Below are 19384 nucleotides of genomic sequence, written 5' to 3' on the forward strand. Positions count from 1 at the left end.
AAAATATAGTGCAATATTTAACTCCACACTGCTTCTAAAACCAGTCTTTTCCACTGACAGTTACAAAATCCAAGCCTTTACCTGTTTAATTTTTAAAAATATCCACGTGTGGAGTTTGGTTTTGGGGGGGCATGCTTTGGTTTTCCTGGTGTGTAAAGACTTATCATCCTTAATAACTGAAAAATATTTTCATTAATTGTATGGAAACACTGCAATTACAGCTTTTGAAACTTTAGGCTCATCGATAACTTATTTAGTTTTATCACAGTTGAATTTATTACTATATGAGAATACGATATATATGACTGTATGATTCTATGACAAGAAATATAACAGATACACCTCAACGTAAGTCAGCATTCAGCTTGTACATACAAGCAGTACTGAAAAATTTATGAACAGGATTGGTTTGGGGGGGTTGGTTTGTTTCGGGTTTTGTTGGGATTTATTTATTTACCTAGGAATTCTCTACATGCTCTTTAAAAAACGCCAAGAAATATTCTCTTGGCAGACTGCAGTATTACAAAATAGTCAAAGTACTGCAATTTCATGGAACTTAATTAGTTTTATAACGCACGCGTGCTAACTAGTCACACTGGAATACTTCAGTTACAACTATTTCCATAACTATCAAATAAAGACCTAAAATTAATGTAACTGAGTCTCAGAAACGTTAAAGGTTAAGCTCACATTTTAGTAGTTAAAGTTTTGTAGGTCTTTCTATGATATATATGTTACTGTTTCAAAGGCATTCATTTTAATATTTTGTTTCCTCAAAGATGGGGGGGCTAAGAAACACATTTCAAATTTTTAAGACTGTTACTAGAGAGCCAAATAACACTAGATAGGTATTTTGAAAGGAATGTACGTGGATACACGACGAAACTTCAAAGATTTTGTGCAACATACATTATGTTTGACACATCAACAAATGCCTACTTTCAGCTGTACCACAGACACTAAGAATGAAGTGGGTTTTTTAAAAAAAAAAACCAAACCCAACAACATAAAGCAAGCAACAGTTCCTAAGGAAAAAAAAAGTTATTCGCACAACTAAAGAAATAATCCTATGGGAGAACAGAGTCTAGTGGAGAATGTTTTGATACATAACTGTCAATATAACTGTTCTGAAACTCTCCAAATACTTTCTAGAGAAGTCTGCTGATGAAAGTTTTAGCTTTAAAAAAAAAGTGAAAGAAGAAGAATCTACAACGTACATATTTTTTTAATATCAAATGAAGGGTAACAAACATTCAATGTGTCTTGAGGTCTGACTTACACATGCAATACCAACATATTATGAATTAATGAACAAAGATATATAATACAGATTTTAATTGCTTTTCTACTTTTATCTATTAGCCTAAATGAGAAGTAAACACATTTCAATCTTGCTGCCAGTCAGACTAAAGGAAACTTTTTTTTTTTTTAAAAAGAACGAAAACCTCTCCATACACATCTGATTTCTCTAAGTCATGTTAACAAGAGCCTAAATTTCAAATTTTCTTCACCCTTCCCCTACACCCATGTGAAAGCATTTTATAACATCATGCCTGTCAATCCACCATTCATCAACTACTTCTGCAATCACTGACCTGCCATCACCAACCAGAAAAGAGGGCTTAAGTTTCTTTTTAAAAAATCAGCACCCTAGAGGCAGGGAGTTGGAAAGCTGCTGCCTGATATCAATATCCACTTAAGAGGGAAGGGCTGGGAGATCTCGGACATCGCCTAATTGTTCAGCAGCAACACTAACTGGCTATCAGTGCTATATGCTGGATGACCTGTCAGGACACACACAGCTCGAAACCAGCCACAGCTTCATTTGCTTGCGAATGCAGAGCATGGGGTTTTAAGGGGTACGGGACACAAATCCACAACAAAACTATTCCTCATTAGTTCATCTGCTTACAGAGCAACTTGTTAGTTCAAGCATGAACCAAGAGCTAGTTCTTTACCCTTTGTTACAACAGGAACAAGCACAAGCAACAACTGATAACACCTAATATTCCTCCAACCATGAGAAGAATGAATTATTTGGCACATTTCAAATCCCCACCAGTTCAAAATAATCTGGGACTTCTGCTTCTTTTCCAAAATCCCTGTTAAAAAAACAGTAATTGCTTCAAAACAAAGAACATGGTTTCCCTTCGTGGGCAAGTTAAGTCTACGACAGCCAAAAGTGAGAGTTCTCACTTCCGCACTCCTGTCCTGCTCCTCTACTCTACAACAAGCTTCCAGCAGCTGTGTTACCAAAAGCTAACCTAGAAAAAAAAATAATAATAATGGGAGAGAGCATTTTTCCCCCCCCTTTTTTGGTGAACTTATCAGCTTACTGTACACTAGACAATCACAAGAGCCAACTCAGGGCAACTGGGGAGCAGAAAACAAAACACATCCCTTACAATTATGACACAATGGTAATTTAGCTGGAGGTGCTACACGAACATCATAACCTAAAATCCTGCCAAGAGCATAACTGATATTCTAGCATTTAACACACAAATTAGGAAGTTACAGCTGAGGAATTAAACTTTACACCTCACAGCAGGATTAGAATACTAAACATCAGTAGCTAATGTATAGTTAGTCTATGGAATGATTGGCAGAAGCTCATTTGCCGTAAGATTGTGTCAAGTTTGTTTCAAAAAAGTGAGAGGGATTTTTTTCTATTTGTTTTGACTTTCCACTTTGCTTCTGGGCATCTTTGTTTCAATCTAGTTCACAATGCTATTTCTGACTGGACTGAAACAGGTATATCTGTCATGAACAACATGACACGCATATTGAACAAGTATCAACAGATACTCCAAGGACAAAGCCTATGTACAATAGCAAAAGCTTTGAATACACAGTACTAATCAGTCTGAACAGAGTTCTGCATATTAGAGCTTCAGCCATGATTTGATTATTCCTAGTGAGTATTAACAGAACTTCTAATTCCATAAAAGTTAAATACTGCAGATAAGTATAGAAAAAAAATTAGACTATGGGGAGTGACAACATGGTCAGTGTATGTCATCTTATTATAATTATAGATATTCTGCATAAGCACAGCATTCCATTTTAGTTTCCACAGCTTCTTATGCAGCCACCACAGTGACAATATGCATGCACAGTACAGTGCAAGCTTGTTAAAGACATTTTTCAGGCAAAACCTAATTTGCTGTCATTACCTAATCTCAGGGCTGGGAGGGGTTCTCTCAGGGTCTAGGAATGATCTGAAAAACATTTGTACAAACCAGCTTTCTGTATGGCTTGTGAACATTAAAATCTCAGTCTTAAAGAACAGAACTTAAATCCATAGTCAGACAAAGCAATATATGACTGGACACCCCTGTCATCAACAACAGTTGACAATTTATAACATATGGTCCTTTTAATGAACTTTTCAAACTTCTACTTAAACTACTCAGGGTCCTAAAACTGGTCTTGTACTAAATAAAGGTTCCAAATTTTCAGAAATGTTGCGTATCTGCTTTCAAATGGGACCTGTTGTCCTTCTTTATGACTGGCTATCTTATTTACCTTTAAATCAAGGCCAAAGTAGCTAAGCATAATGATTAGGTGTTCTTAAACATCAATATGTGCATTTTGGTCCTCTTAAGTACTTCTGAGAAATGTCCAGTCAGACACTTGCATTATTTTGAAGGAGATCTGGGTAAGTCTCAGCTTCCTTGCTCTCCTCTGGTTCAGGCAAAAATAACCCCACTAATTTACCTTCCACTTAAAATACTGTGAAAGTTCAGCTTAAACTATGGGTTGAGACAGAGTACATGTGTGACTGCTACAGCTTTACAATGGGAACTCTGTAATGCATTTTACATCAAGAGTCACCACCAAAAGAAAAAGGATTTTCCAGAGAAATAGCTAAGCCAGACAGAAACAAGAGTCAAAAGGAACACCAAACAGAGCACTGCTTGTAGAGCTGTCTTCAGGTTGCAACTGCCAGAAAATACTCATGCTATGGCTCTTACAGGAGGGCCAGCTGAATGCCACACTGGTTACTTATTTCTTCAGTACAAGTGCTCTAGCGAACTTCAGCCCCCCACATATTTACAGCTACATCCCGCAATATTTCAGCAAGACGTTAAAAGTGTGTGGTAGCACAATCGAGGAGTAAGCATGTCCACTCTAATTAGCTGATGTTCAATGCAGCATTTTCAAATACTTTCATGGATCTTATTCAATAAAGTTGTTTAAAAAACTAACCTGCTGAATATATGCATATACCTGCTGAATGTGTTCTAAAGATTAAATTTAAAGAGAGGCTGTAGTAAATCTAAGGTAAGCAGCACAACCTTTAAGTTAAAAAAAATAGATGTTGATTTCTTACCATCATTAAACTTACCTGTGGACTTAATACCACATGAAACTGTTTCATTGTATGGGGGGAGCTGTACAAAAAAGAAATGAAACTTTTTTAAAGACAAAGCAACTCTATTAACATTTGATATCAGTTTCATTTGAAACATCTGAATCCTTTAGAAGTAACACCATTATTAAGGTTTGATTTTCTGAGAGTATGTCTTGAACACATGCTTCTATATTTATCAAATCCCACACTGTAGCTTCAAGTGTCCTTGCAGATTACCACAATTACTGAAAGATAAAGATTATCTTGGTTACACACCATAGGCTCATCAAATTCTCAAGCAATTCACCTCACAGCATCAGGATCCTCCTTCATCAACAGTACTCACCACAATTTTACAATGAGGAACACATCCTCTTTTTAGGCAAAAACTGAAGATAGACCAAATTACCTGTGAAAGGATGAAACAAAGTTTTGCACAGACAATAGTCACACCTAAACCTTTTGATTCTCAACCTGCTTCAGCTATAGTGTTGCCCTTGAAATGTTTCAGCTAAGGTGTACTCTTAATCATATTTTTTAAAAACAAAAATTTTTGATCATCAGCCTAAGCATAATGTAACCATAGCATATAGTTTCTATCTGGATTGCAAATATGTCTGGTTGTCCTGGTTTTGGCTGGGATAGAGTTAATCATCTTTCTAGTAGCTGGTATAGTGTTATGTCTTGGATTCAGTACAAGAAGAATGTTGACAACACACTGATGTTTTCAGTTGTTGCTAAGGAGCTTTTATACCAAGTCAAGGATTTTTCAGCTACTCATGCCCAGCCAGCAAGAAGGCTGGAGGGGCACAAGGAGTTGGGAGGGGACACAGCCAGGGCAGCTGACCCAAACTCGCCAAAGCGATATTCCAGACCATGTGACATCATGCCCAGTACATAAACCGGAGGGAGTTGGCATGGGGGGGATCACTGCTCGGGAACTAACTGGGCATCAGTTGGCAAGTGGTGAGCAATTGCATTGTGCATCACTTGTTTTGTATACTCCAATCCTTTTGTTGTTACTGTCATTTTATTATTATCACTATTAATTTCTTCCTTTCTGTTCTATTAAACTGTTCTTATCTCAACCCAGGACTTTTACCTTTTTCCTTCCAATTCTCTCCCCCATCCCACTGGGGCGGGGGGGAAGTGAGTGAGCGGCTGCATGGTGCTTAGCTGCTTGCTGGGGTTAAACCACAACACTGGTATAAAACACTGGCATAGAACACTGGCATCATTTTATGGACTCAGTGGTTGACAGAACCCCTGCTACTGTGTAAATACAGGTGGGCAATTTCTAATCCCTGCCTCGCCTGCCCCCAAACTCCTCCAGAAGTTGAAAGCCTTCTCCTGTGCCTGCATATGAACTGGTAGCCATTGCTACATTACAATCCAGCAGCTGTCTGGAGAACAGCTGAACTGTTTCTGCAGAGGGAGATAAAACATTGAGAGTGTAGTGAAGTTTTATAATGCTATTCTAAATATTAATTATAATGGCATAACAAATATCAAAGATTTCTCTGTTGAAGTCTTCAATTCTCTGAAGCTACAGATACTTACATACTGCCTTCTTAAAGCACTATAGACAACAGTGCATCAGAAGTGGCAAGAAAAATATTTCTGAAGTTACATTATAAAAAAGTGCATAAAAAGAACACATACTGTAAAATCCATTTATAAACCGTAATACATCTTAATGCAAATAAGAATCAATGGGTCAGAAAGAGGCTCCAAGCTGTTAAGAACCTATTATCCATATTAATACTGAACACAGATTCAATATAATTTTATAGTTAGAGCTAAGAAAAAGTTACCCTAAAAGTCTATCAGTTTATGATAAAACATGTAATTCTTGTTCTTCTCCAATTCAAAGGGCTTAAGAAAATACAAAGTAAAAAAAAGTAGTCCACCTATTGGTCCCCTACATATCTGGTTAATCAACAGCACTTTTGTGAAGCAGAGATTTCTGAGTTGACCTGTTTTGTACAACTGGGTCATCTGAATCATCTCAGTCAACAGGTATCTAATAGAACATGTATAAAGACTGCCATGTATAAAGAGACATTCTAGACAACTTTTAGCTTTAACTAGTCCCTTGCCTCAGTCCACCCTTCAGTCTATAGGTAAGGGACTTCAGGAGGACACCAGCATCAACAGATGCTGGGACTCCCAGAACTGGCACTGCCCCTAACAGAATGTATGTCAAACACCACTGCAGTATTATAATCTCAGTCTTGTCCTTCTTGAATTTCATCCTATTTTTTTCAGACCACTTTTCTCCAAAATATCTGCACAGTGTAAAACTAATAAGCATAATTTTTATTTCATCATCCAGATAATTAAAACATTAAACTGAACCAGATCAAGGACAAACTTAAGGAACATCGTTCAACACAGTTTTTTATTTTGATAGCTAACCAGTAAGTGGTACACTTGATACAGTGATAAAATTAAGTAAGACTGGTTCTAATGCTGTAGGTTCATGTTTCCTCAACATACTTTGAGAACAGCTTTATAGAAGTCAAGATATGACATTTTCATCTTCCACAATGTAAGCAGCATTAGAATAGCTCATGTAGGAGCCTTAAGGTGACACTACATAGGATGCAAACGTCACACTGCTGCTACTGTATTTAATGGTGGGAAAACAGCAATATAATCAGAAGAAACACATATTACCTGAAGATATACTCTGCATTGCTTCCCACCTACCAGAAAAGATACAAAGCTATCCCTAAAGGCAAGTAGAAGCTATCTTTTTCTTTCTAAACTTCCCCCACCTCACCCCATTCCCTTCATGCACTTTTATTGTTTACTGGTATACTATACTAACCATGCTTGGAAATTAAGTTACAGAAAACTGAGTTGCATTAACAATGGCCATCAGATTTGTAAAATGTGACAAAAGGATTTCCCCATCTACAGTTGAAGTGTTCATTTCCTTTATGTTGACAGGGGAGGACGGAAGCATGACTGAAATGTTTGAATGGAAATGTCTGGAGGAAAAACATGGAAATTGACATAAAGGAAAATTATTTTTCAAGTCTGGAGATTAGGACAATAGCATAATACTCTTCCACACAAAGGGAAATGGTTTCTTCATTCTCTACCAAGGACTACAGAGAATAAGAGTCTACTATCTGTAGCATGTTATGAACTCAAACACACAAAGACAACTGTTTCCACTCCATGGCCCTCACTGTCACTGTAATTAGTTCATTACTGATCCACTTCTCAGACCTCATGCACAGCCTTCCTTGTAACCATAGCTTTCACGGTTAGCAGTGCTCCACCTGTCAAAAAATATTAAGAATCCCTGTGTTTCAAAAGGCTCACAAGACTTAGAAGCCCACCTTACTTACAACCAAGAGCACTGCTGAAAAAGTTTTCTCTAGATCCACCGCTAAAAAAAATAAAAAATAAATAAATCAAAGCTGAGGTAATAGGGCTGGATAACTCACTTTCAATATTCTATCACTACAATGTCAGCTATACCACCTCTGAAAGATGACAAGCAGAAGGTGGAATAATTAATTTCTTATTTCTAAAAATTGACTTAACATCCACATACATGGAAAGATGACTCCTGTTCAATATCTTCAGTTTGCAAATTAGCAAGCTAAGAGAATGATAAAAAAATTGTATTGTTATATTTCAAATACAGGCAAAGAGATGTAGCTTTAAAATGTTATTTCTAAAAGAGGTTTAAAGTACATCTTACCTCAACAGAGCATCGTGGAGTCACAAAGAACTGATTAAACTCATCAGGGCTGAACTCCCCAAAAATATACTAAAAATAAAAGAGAAGTATCTTTGTTAAAGAATTATTTATATTCAATACAATTAATAAATTTATGATAAAAATCTATTAAGGTACTAGCATTCAAGAAGACCTGTATGTTGGGAGGCAGAAACTCACCTGTTTGCATCCCAACTCTCATATTAATTCTTTCCTGAGGCCTTAGCAAAGTATTTTAGGCTCTAAAACTGTATACAATGCATTTTCCTTCAAATTCCCACTAGAGGTAATCACAGCACAAACTGCAGCTCATCCCATGACTAGTTTTAAACCAACACGTACAGTCAGAAGTTGCATCAGTTCATATAAGCCCTAGACACAAGCTAGTTTACCTTCTAAAACAACACAAATACCTACCCTTCACAACAGAAAACACAGGAATTACTTTTCCAGAGTTCTACTAAACTAATGAATTATGCAAGACTAATGGTACCACCACCTGAGTGCACAAGCACAGAAATGAAACTGCCTAGGTGTACAAAAATACACAAGATCTAAATATCATCAATTTTGGTACAACTGCTCTTACGAATTTTGTTACCCCTGTGCCTGAAGCTCTGCACAACAAGCCTAAGTTGAAATGTCTTCTCCCAACATCATCTCCCTGCACCTCTTTAGGTATTTTGCATCTATATTTCTACGGAGAGAAAAAAAAAAGTACCTTACAAGACCACAAAAAAACCCCCCACACTAAAATGAGACTTTATATTTAGTTTACAGAAAATGAAACATTCCCAATAAAAAGGCCTGATGTTGGCATTTCATAGCACCTGGAAGCTTCCATAAACTCTTGGCATGTGGAAGGATATTCACATTAAGAATCACCAGTCACAAATATTATGGCTATGGAAAAAAGGTCAGTTTGGTCCAGTACCTTACAATACCACTCTCATTCACCTTCACTGTACTCTGACAGTCATTCTTTGCTATCCTCCACCCTTCCATTAGAAAAGCTTTTTCAGCAGCGTCAAGTCTTGCTCATGGTAAATCCTTAGCTTGGCTATATCAAGATACAACTAACTAGACTGGGAGTTGAAACATAGAAAAAAGTTCTTAAAATTTGAAAAATCACCTCTAGTGAAGTGCAGACTGTTGCCACAAACTGTAGATACAGTAAATCAATCACAGTATTTTTCTCAGACTTCAGGTGGTTTATTCCAATAACTCATGTACTTGCTGTTTGCATGACTCACAGCCATCTACATTCATAAATTTCAAAGTTTAAGTTAAATTCCACAGCAGTTACAAAATGTATTTTCTTACACAAAAAGTTATTTATATGTGTATCACTTTTATGTGTGGAAAGAGCTTAACCATTTTAATGCCCTTCAGTGTTTTTAAACAAATATTAATATAATCTGGTTTAGTCGACAAACAATTCCAACAGTCAAAATAAACTGGAACATCTGTGATACAATGTTTGAAGCCCAGTGAAACAATTAATGCTTTAAAAAAAAAACCCTTCACTAATCAGCTGCTAACTACCAACTGAGACAGTACAACACCTAAACAGAACAGTATCCCTAAATTGTACTTGTGAATGGTTTCGCAGTTCTTGGCACAGGACTTAAAACTTGGCTTATGCTCTCAATATAACCAAGTCATTTTTATTCAGTAACATACCAGCTAGAATTTATCATATTCCAAAAACATGCCTAAAAAAAACACTTGCTGAATCATAACTAAATTATGTTTTTAAGAGATATTTTTGATGCAGTCATGCCTCAAAGCAAAACAAATCTCAACTCCAGACTACTAAAAGTTATCTAAATCCAACCCTAATTCTTCCATATAATAACACAATCTTTTAATTTACCAGCATTTTTAACTGAGGTGTTACAGGCCTGGTACTTCTGAGCAAAATAAGTGCTTCTTTTTTAATTAGGGAACACCAAACAAAAGTGAAACAAAATTATCATTAATACTATCTTAATGGAATGGTTTTACTATATAATGATGTATTCACATAGGGAAATGCTGTGTCTATGCAACTGTTTCTTCTTAATTTAAAACATATTATCAACATCTAACCCAAAAACTAATCCTAGTCTGACTCTAACACAAAAAAACCCCATCCCATTTGGGCCTGAAGAAACCAGAATTTTATTTGATTTTATGGCTTTATTTAACGATGCTTTACACCTGCAAACACAAAGTAAACCAGTTAAAAGATGCCTGCATAACTGAGAAAAATAGTGTTTCAAAATAAACTTACTAGGCCATATGACTGATGATGACATTAAACCTACCCAACTTAACCGACCTTCCTGTCCTCTGGCTCTCAAGAAATAAGATTTCTGCAAGCTGCACACACAGCACCCTCTGCTAGCACGACAGAATTTTCTACCCTTTTTAAGGCACAACTACATGTTGAAGTGGAAGAGAACTGAGATTTCACATCACTTGGGAAGTATAACAATCTACACAAAAAAAGGCCGCAGAGGGGAAAGCCATTACATTTTAAGCAACCTGAAATACCACGCTAGCTCCCTGCCTGCTGTCTGTCCATCCTACACCTCAATGAATCAGTGTGCCTAGCACTATACAAATGATCTCTGTGTAAGAAAATACTTGGTTTAGCTGTGAAACAGCTTCAGAAAAACATGACTGTAGTACTTACTCTGAACCATTAATTCAAATGTAAAAGGTTTTTCTGCAACTGAAATGCTTAAGTAGTAAGCATATTTAAGCAAGAGAGCACTAGGATTTTGTAAAACCAATACACCCTTACAAGAAATAATCTCATTATCAGTATGAGCTTTTGGGGTCCTAGCTTGTACACTCTAAATTATTCCACATAATTTCAAAAGCCTCAAAGTTAGCTTTTGTCCAATAATTAGATTTTATTTGTCAGTTTGGAACAATCAAACAAAAGTTTAATTATTTACACAATTCCTATACAAGCTTCTCACAATCAGCATTAATTTACCCCACATTCTGTAAACAACATTTAAACACAGAGCAGAGATATGCTAGCATGTGTTAAAGCTTTCACACTATTTCAATTCCAGTTTTAGTATTTTCAGGTGTGCATTTGCGTAAGAAACAAACATATCCATTAGGACTACATCAAATTGATTCCTTTAAATGCCAAACTCGAATTTGCCATACACTGTATCAACCTCTAAACTTACCTGTACGTCACAGTACTCCGAGGTCTCAATCACAGATAATAGACTGGGACTTCACCACACAAGTTCCAAGCAAAAAGTGGGTTTCAGATACAGCCTGCTTACCATCAGCTCTAATGCAGGCAAGGGATTGTGATCTGCTCAGAGGTAAGCTGCTTGTCATGCTGACCATTACCGATGTGTCAGTACATCAACAGCCTCTTACTTTACAGTTACTACAACTTTACAGTTACCTGAGCAAAGGATGAGCACAATCGCTGCGACAATGCATATGAACAGACAGCTGAATTGTCCCAGTTAGCAAAATCCATGCCTATTACCATCGATAGTACATAAACTAAAGCATGTATGGCAACATGCAAACCCCAAATATTTAAAAACACTACCAGTGAAAAGTTGAAGCTTAATTAGAGCTCTACAAAAATTTCATTTTAAGGGGGGGGGGGGGGGGAAATCCAGCTTTCTCCACGCAAAAAATACTGTTTGGCACTCAATTACATATTTCAAAAGCTAATTTTGATTTATATGCTCAGACAAAAAAAAGCATCTGCTTGAAAAACATGCTAAATAGTAGTCAATGGTGTAAGTAGTAACTCACAAGGTAGAGCATGAACAATGCTTAGAAGAGAGAGTGCAGTCTTACACCAACACTGGATTTGGAAGAAAAACTCTAAGAAAATACTGGGGAGAAGTTTTGAAACATTCTGATTGTAATGTTACCCCTAGACTTACTTTTAAAGATACATAATCCTTAAGAGGCTTAATTCAGAGTCAAATCTGATCTCCCTCTCCTTCTCAAACCATCTCTGCAACCTACATAGAAGCTTTCTGTTCTGGCTCCTGGGAAGGAATCCTCTCTCACTTTTTTGGGAGCACATATTTCACACTGCATTTCTCACACTACTCTCCAGATTATTCAACTCTGCAGAGCTATCATTAGCCTTGCATTAAGTGTATTCAAGGATCCCTTCAGATAGCTCACTCTGGTGAGCTTGATTTCTGCTACAGATTAAGAGCAATGTCAAAACAGTACCATATAAATTTCAATGATCTTCCACTTGCAGCTGTATAAGAAAAACAGATGGAAAATAACAGTCTCCTCTGGGGGGGAGGCAGGGGCATGAGGGTGTGGAGAGGACAAGGCTTTGTGAAATTCTTGGGGGGGGGGGGAACCCTATCTCTACTACCTTTCCACTTTCTCGTCAGTGTTTCCAAACCTCTCCTTTGGAATGGAAAAACAAAATAGCAAACGCAAAACATACTGATGGATCTATTCCATTTTGCAATTCATGACTGTAACCCAATTTGACCATTTACTGGAGATGTACAGTATGTTATTAAACATTAAAATTAACATGATTTTAACTAATGTGAGTAAACATATACCAACATAACAAAATGCCTTTCTTACACTGCATGATCAGAAATTAATGTTTTTTTCCATCTAGTACCTTCCATACTGAGGTTTATCAACCAATCGCTTTAAAAAGAAAATTATTCACAAGGGTTGGTTTCCACTCTTTTTTTAAATGCTAGTGTCAAGATACTCTGAACTTCTGGGATTTTTCAAATGTGAATGTCTTCTTGCAGATGCTCACATCTATGAGACCAAAGATGAAAATAAAAGAAAAAAATGCTGGAATAAACCTTAAAAATGAGACAGCATTAGGCAGAGGATACATGACAGACACAAAATCTCTCCCTTCAGATACCAACACAATAACTAGCATAGATTAAAAAAAATCAATGCAAAATTAAAGATACTTTGTGCAGTTCTAAAACAGCATCTCTTTTCACATGAAGTTGCTGGTGGTATGGGTACTCCAGTTTTTAATTAAACTTTCTTATGTTACCAGTACTTCAGATTTATTTGCCTTATTTCTACCCATCAAGATTTTGCAATTAAGGTCTGAGGACTGAATTCAAAATATTCTCATACAGCTTTGGAGAGTACCAAAAAAGAAGTTACAACTAAATTCCTGAAAATGCTTGAAAGAACCAGATACAACTGTAGTTCTGAACTCCTGAAGAGAGGACATCAGAAGACCTGTATCTTTGTCACTTTCTTGAAGAACTTAAAATTGTGAGACTAGAATATTATACAAATACTCTGCAGATGAGAAATTTTTTTAAAAGTATATGACATTTGCAATACATTTTTTTTATAATACAAGTCAAGAATATTGAATGACACTGTTGAAGGTGGTATAGTGGAAAGGACTTTCAGCTTGCGTTTCCAAAGCTCACTAGGCGAGCTGGTCTCGCCAATTTCAGCATTCAGTCTGACATGCTGCAAGAGATCAAATTTTCCTGCATCAAGTACCTGCCTCCCAACATTAGTTCTCTTTAAAAAAACCCACCTGTTATAATACCTCTCTGAGCAACAACCCAAACCCTCCTGATTGTCAGTCACTGGTGTTACCAGTTGCAATAAAACTAGAATCAGTTTCTAAGCTAATCTCTATAATATGATTACAATACTATTAACATCTGCAGTCCAGCAGATTCTACACCACTTTGAACAAAACATTTCATCAATTATACCACCTTTACATCTTCAAGATACTAACTACATCTAGGTAACTAACACAAATTACATAAAACCAATTAACCAAATCTATACAAGAAAATTTGTTCTCTACCGCACAGGAATGAAAGTAAGATTACTTTTATATTTGTACAATAACTCTGATTACCATAACTGACCAAGTGGCATCTTAACTATGCAGACAAAAGCAGCAGCCACAGAACTAATTCCAAGACAGGGGGGGAAAAGTTCTCCGAAGACCACAAAAGATTAAAATGCCTGACCTGCAAGCTCTCTCCACATCAACTGTTTTTGCTGTGCTCTCCTTAACCACTTAAAAAATGAATGCTAATATTACCCCATTGCCTGTAATGAAATCTCCACCGGTATTCCAGTGTAGCAACACGAACACTCTCCTGGAGGAATACAAGGAGGAGGAGTACATGTTACACAGCTGCTTGTCCTAGAAAAATGGGTAGAAATAGCACTGCTGATGCATCATCATCTTGGCATCACCTGTGCTAGAAGAAAGCTAGGAAAATGAAGTGTCAACTTCTGCTTTCAAGAAGAATTAACATGGCTTTCACCTATTAACCCAAGAGCTTCAGCTCTTCCAGTCAAATTAGTTTAAGCTGCAAATACTCCCATTTCAACTGCTTCTCCACAAACAAGTTAAAAATACAGCTTTTACTAATAGTGGCAAGGAATAACTCAACTGTATCTAAGCAGAAGGCCTAACAAGTCAAAACTAGTTCACATATAAATTGAAATTATGAAATAGTTTATGTATACCATAAACTATACAATCTTGCTCACCAAGCTACTTCTACAAAGTGTACTTATTCTTAAAGCTACCGGGATAGGCTGTGGTAGAGGAAGAAAATGAACCATTCAGACAGAAGTCTGTTTTCTGGCAAGGAAAAAGGGCACATGCATATGACTACACTTGGGTTTTATTAGCAGAGAAAAAGCTCTTACATTAGTCATCTCAGCAGCAAGTAAGGTTATTTCTCCCTCACCCTTTACTTCTCTTTCATTTTGTCAAGGTTTGCCTATTTTTTTCTGGAAAGTGTAGGGGAAAGACAACCTTCCCTCAGGTTCTCCTTCCTTTTGAGCTGAAATCCATCAAGTCTTACTACACAATTACTTCATTTGATACAACAAGGTCTTCTAACTTCCAAATCTCAAGAAACTTACTGGTTAAACGCTTATAAAAAACACAGACAAAATTGTGAAACTGAAAAACAGGTTTGGTTTTGGGGTTGGTTTTTTTTAGATTCTGAATTTGTAAGCAACAACCCAAAACCAGGTGCTATGAAGACCACTGGCCATATATTTACAGCTGTATGACAGCCTAAATAGTAGTACTTTAGGCAAATCCATTTCTGAGAAAATCCGATGCTGATCTATCCTCTTTATGGAAAAATAAAGTCCATTTTTATAAATAAAAATATATGGAAATGAAGCTCTACTTTAATGCAGAGTAGTTGCATATTAAAGCTTTTAACAGTTGAAAATGCAACGAATCATGAGCAAACTCTTAGTACAGCTTATAGTCCTTTATCACTAGCCTACAGCTTAAAACTAGAATATTAACAAATCTACACAGTGCCTGGAGAAAGATCACAGCTAGGTAAATGTAGGTCAGCTAAGCCCATGAGTCAATGCAGCTCTGCCTGTCTACCATTTAAGCAAAGGCTCAAAAATATAGCACATGAGTGTACCTTCCCTTCCCCCCCCCAATTCAGGGTTTCTTGGATGTTATTACAGAATTCTTGCAGCTGAAGTTAGGAATTTTCCACACATTTTACATGAATTAATGTGAGGGGAATTTATTCCATTATGAAAAAAAAGAATTATCATTCTCAAAAGCTCACTTTCTGATCAGAGGAAAAAACAGATCACTGGCTAGTATGAAAACACAAGTTGGTGAAATTTCAGCTGTAGCCACAGCATTACTGGAAGGGCAGGTTTAACGAACAAATGGCCCCTACAGCCTGACACTATCATGGGGACACAACATGGATCAGAGCAGTTTATCCTGAAGATTGTAATTCAAATCTTCACAAAAACAGAGCATGTGGGACTCTTTATTATTCATTTTCATCAATCACATTACGTATTTCAAGTAAGAGCAACACACCAAACAATAACCATACAAAAAGCTTCCAAAACACGAGTCAGTTTCTTACACCCAAACAAATTCTGTTTATGCACACTCTTGACTTTATTACCAAAAGTTAGGTGCTTGTTGGCATTCTTCCATTTCAAACAAACAGCAGCTGCTACAAAGCACAACCAGCCCAAGGAAGCCGTCTATGAAGTGCTGATTGTAGTTAGTAGAGGGGGTAAAAAGGGAGTGGAAGAACAACCACCCATCACCTTACACAGACACCATTGCATTTATGAGTACCTTCCCCAACTACAGAAAGACTCTCTTATCTTCTGGTCTCCAAAGCAGGACTACCCCAGCAAAAAAACTCTGCTCTTTCACATTTAAAGCTTTCCCCAATTGATATGTTTCCTCTGTTCCACAAAATGAAAGAAAAAAAAAAAATTATGTCCAAACCCAGCCACAATTTTATTTTGTAAATAATAATAGTATAAAGAGGGCAATGCAGCTGTATCACTTACATGTGATCATAAAGCAACAGCCCAGCAACAGGATGACTCCATATACATTTTATATACCTTTTAATTTGTATCCTGTTAGAGAGCATCAGGTATTCTTGCTTAGGAAGTATCTTCCTTGTACCTTCCACCGGAGCCCAAGGTAAGAATATACGTTCATGTGTTACACAAACAAGAACTGCAGTGAAGAGCAGCCATTTTGGGACTACAGCAGGAATACCTGGAAAGTGCACTCCAGACAGCAAGCAAGAGGGAGGATAACAACTGAATTGTCAGGGCTGATTACATCAAATCTTAGCTTTTTGGAGAGCAAAAGATGGAATTTCTGACACCTTTACACCAGCAGCTCCACCACTAGAAGCCCACAGAACATCTGCCAGTGATTCAGAGAAGTAACATTTTCCAATCTATTTTCTTGCAATGTTAAATCAAAATAAAAGCCAAACAAAAATACTTTCCCATTAAATTCTCCAAGCAGCAGTCCTTGCAAATATCAAAAGAAAAATAAATACTTCCAAAATGGGTAGACAGGTCCTTCCTCAGTTTTGAATTCAAGAACTTTCTTGGTAAAACACCTGTTGCTAAGCCTCTATCTTCACACCCTTGTAGAGTTTGAAAACACCAGCTTCAAGCTGGTTGCTCATAATTGAGCAAACACACTTACTTCAAGCTCTGCTTGCACTGAACTAGTTACTGAGTCTAACGCACAAATTGTAAACTCTTCCTATAACGAAGAAGAAAAATAATTAACACCTGAATTATTCTGATTTACTATAGCCTGATAAGCACTGAGGAGAGAGAAGTTGGAACATGAAGTTACTCAAGAACACAGCCAGTTTAACTACTATTTTATTATAGGTGGGGCAGGCAAAACTATCTGACTAATTTTATCTAATACTTCCCAGCAGAAAAGCCTTGATGTTAGCCATTTTTTTTCGCTGCCAGACAAAAATCATTAGGGCTGCAACCTTTTGTGCCAGATACCTACAGCAGAACAAACTTCTAAGAACACGGTAGTAAGATCAGTTTTGCATCTGGAGAACGCTGCTTTGGCCACATTAAGTAGCAAATTGTCTTTGAACACGTCACAGCAGTCCACCCAAATTCCAGACATGCTGTATAAATCAGCATTTTTCTGAGGTTTACAAAATCTTTATTTAGCAGGTATTTTAGCAACTAAGATTTTGAGGGATGGTTTTCTATGAGTTTCTCTCAATTCCTCCAGGTGGAAGAACAGCACATGCACTATCTTTTCTACCATCCACATAGTTCATAGCACTAAGGAGCCAGTACATTCCTACTCCGGCAAGGCAGGATGCTCTGGGCTACCAGGACAAAGACAGGCTTTCCCTGTAATGGCTTCCAGCTAGCAAGCTTCAGAGGTGCTTGGCAGCGCCCTGGCAGAGAAAAGCTTTTCTTCTTCTGTGCTTACTATACTTGGATTTACCTCACAGGCAACTTTTATCCACCAAATCCATGATTTAAAAAAGTAAAAACTAATACATCTAGACTTGGATGAGGTTATTAAAAAGAAAAAAAGAGAGGTAGAGCTCTGGGAAGAGAAAGTGCAATGAGACCCTGAGTTTTAAGAAATTAAACAAGTTTGACTATGACTACATTTTTAAGTGGTTCAAGGAGATTACAATTGGCTTGATGAGGCCAAAGATGAGGAACAAGAGTTAGATGAAGAGATGACACAGGATCTGAAGTTATTTGTAGAGACAGCACAGGAGAAAAAAAAAAAAAAAAAGAAATTGAAAGAACTGATCTGTGCCTGCCAGACCACCCTCCTCTCCAAAAGCTGAACTGTCACCCAAAATTCTGGAATCACATAATCCTTCAACTGTTAGTCAGAAGGCTCTTTGATTCAGTTACAGCAGTATGTATCTCAGCTCCTGTAATAATACTCCCTCTCCTGTGAATTGCTTCATGTGCTTTAATAGCAGACGCCCTTTTCATGTATGCAAAGGTGCTAACCTTGCAGATACAGCATGTGAGATTCAGGATGGCACCCTATTATTTAAGATAAGGAAATTACACTAAAAACTATGCCTCTCAAATCAAGTAATCAAAAGCAAAGCTGCACAAAAATTCAGGCTTCTTGTATGTTCATTTGATTCCCGCTAGTTTGTGTACATTCAATATTTTCTTTGCTTATTTCCACTACTCACATCTTCACGAGGACTAATGCCTCACAGGATCAATACAGACCCCTTCCAGGGGAAAATTCCACCCTGGGCAGTAAGGAGACCACTGTTCCAGTTTGAAAAGCAAGCTGAAAAATACACTGGAAGATAAAGAAAAGTAGGAAAAGTGCAGCTAAATGTTGTGGAAAACTAAAATCTATCCCTAACAGCACCATGCCTAGCCAAATCACCCACACAATGCTTTTCACAAGCAATTACTCAGGGCAGGATTTAAGATGGCTAAGATTAGGTGAGGTAAAAATTAGCTACCTGGACTCCATCCTGACAAGGAATACAGATTAGCACCTTCAGAAGGCAGTTGAGCCCACCTACCCAGGACTGATACGCCTCTTCTGAAGGCCTAACTTCACATCTCAACCCTACATTTCAGAAGTGATGAATGCTTAGAACTACAGCTGAGTGAGATTTAACCTAGAAAGTTTAGTATTAATCTAAATGTGGTGCAAAGTCCTATCAAAACCACACTGGCCACTGAGAATAAAAAAAAGACAATGCAAAAGCTAATGATACCCAGAGCTTGTACAGGGGTAACCACCCCGGCAAGGCACTACACCTTTAACAGTGACAGTAAGAGAAAACAAGCAAGCATCACCTGCTCCATTCACCAAGGCCACACAGGTTTTACTCACCTTTTCATTTTGCCGGATTCACAATCCCACCTCTTCCCCTGTGCCAGTTCTGGCACACGCTGAATGATCAGCAAGACGATTATACTCAAACTGAGAGAAAATT

General features: G+C 37.3%; 1 protein-coding gene across 1 annotated transcript in view; it reads right to left on the minus strand.

Moving 5' to 3' along the window:
* USP10 (ubiquitin specific peptidase 10) overlaps window positions 1-19384 on the minus strand; it is a 56448-nt gene that overhangs the window by 27418 nt on the left and 9646 nt on the right. Inside the window, exons 2-3 of the mRNA XM_069793351.1 lie at window positions 8079-8147; window positions 4352-4397 (exon numbers count right to left, since the gene is read on the minus strand). Of these exons, the coding sequence (XP_069649452.1) occupies window positions 4352-4397; window positions 8079-8147 (115 nt within the window). The remainder of the gene's footprint in view (window positions 1-4351; window positions 4398-8078; window positions 8148-19384) is intronic.

The sequence above is a fragment of the Haliaeetus albicilla genome, chromosome 10 (assembly GCF_947461875.1).
Source record: "Haliaeetus albicilla chromosome 10, bHalAlb1.1, whole genome shotgun sequence".
In the NCBI taxonomy this organism is placed as follows: Eukaryota; Metazoa; Chordata; class Aves; order Accipitriformes; family Accipitridae; genus Haliaeetus; species Haliaeetus albicilla.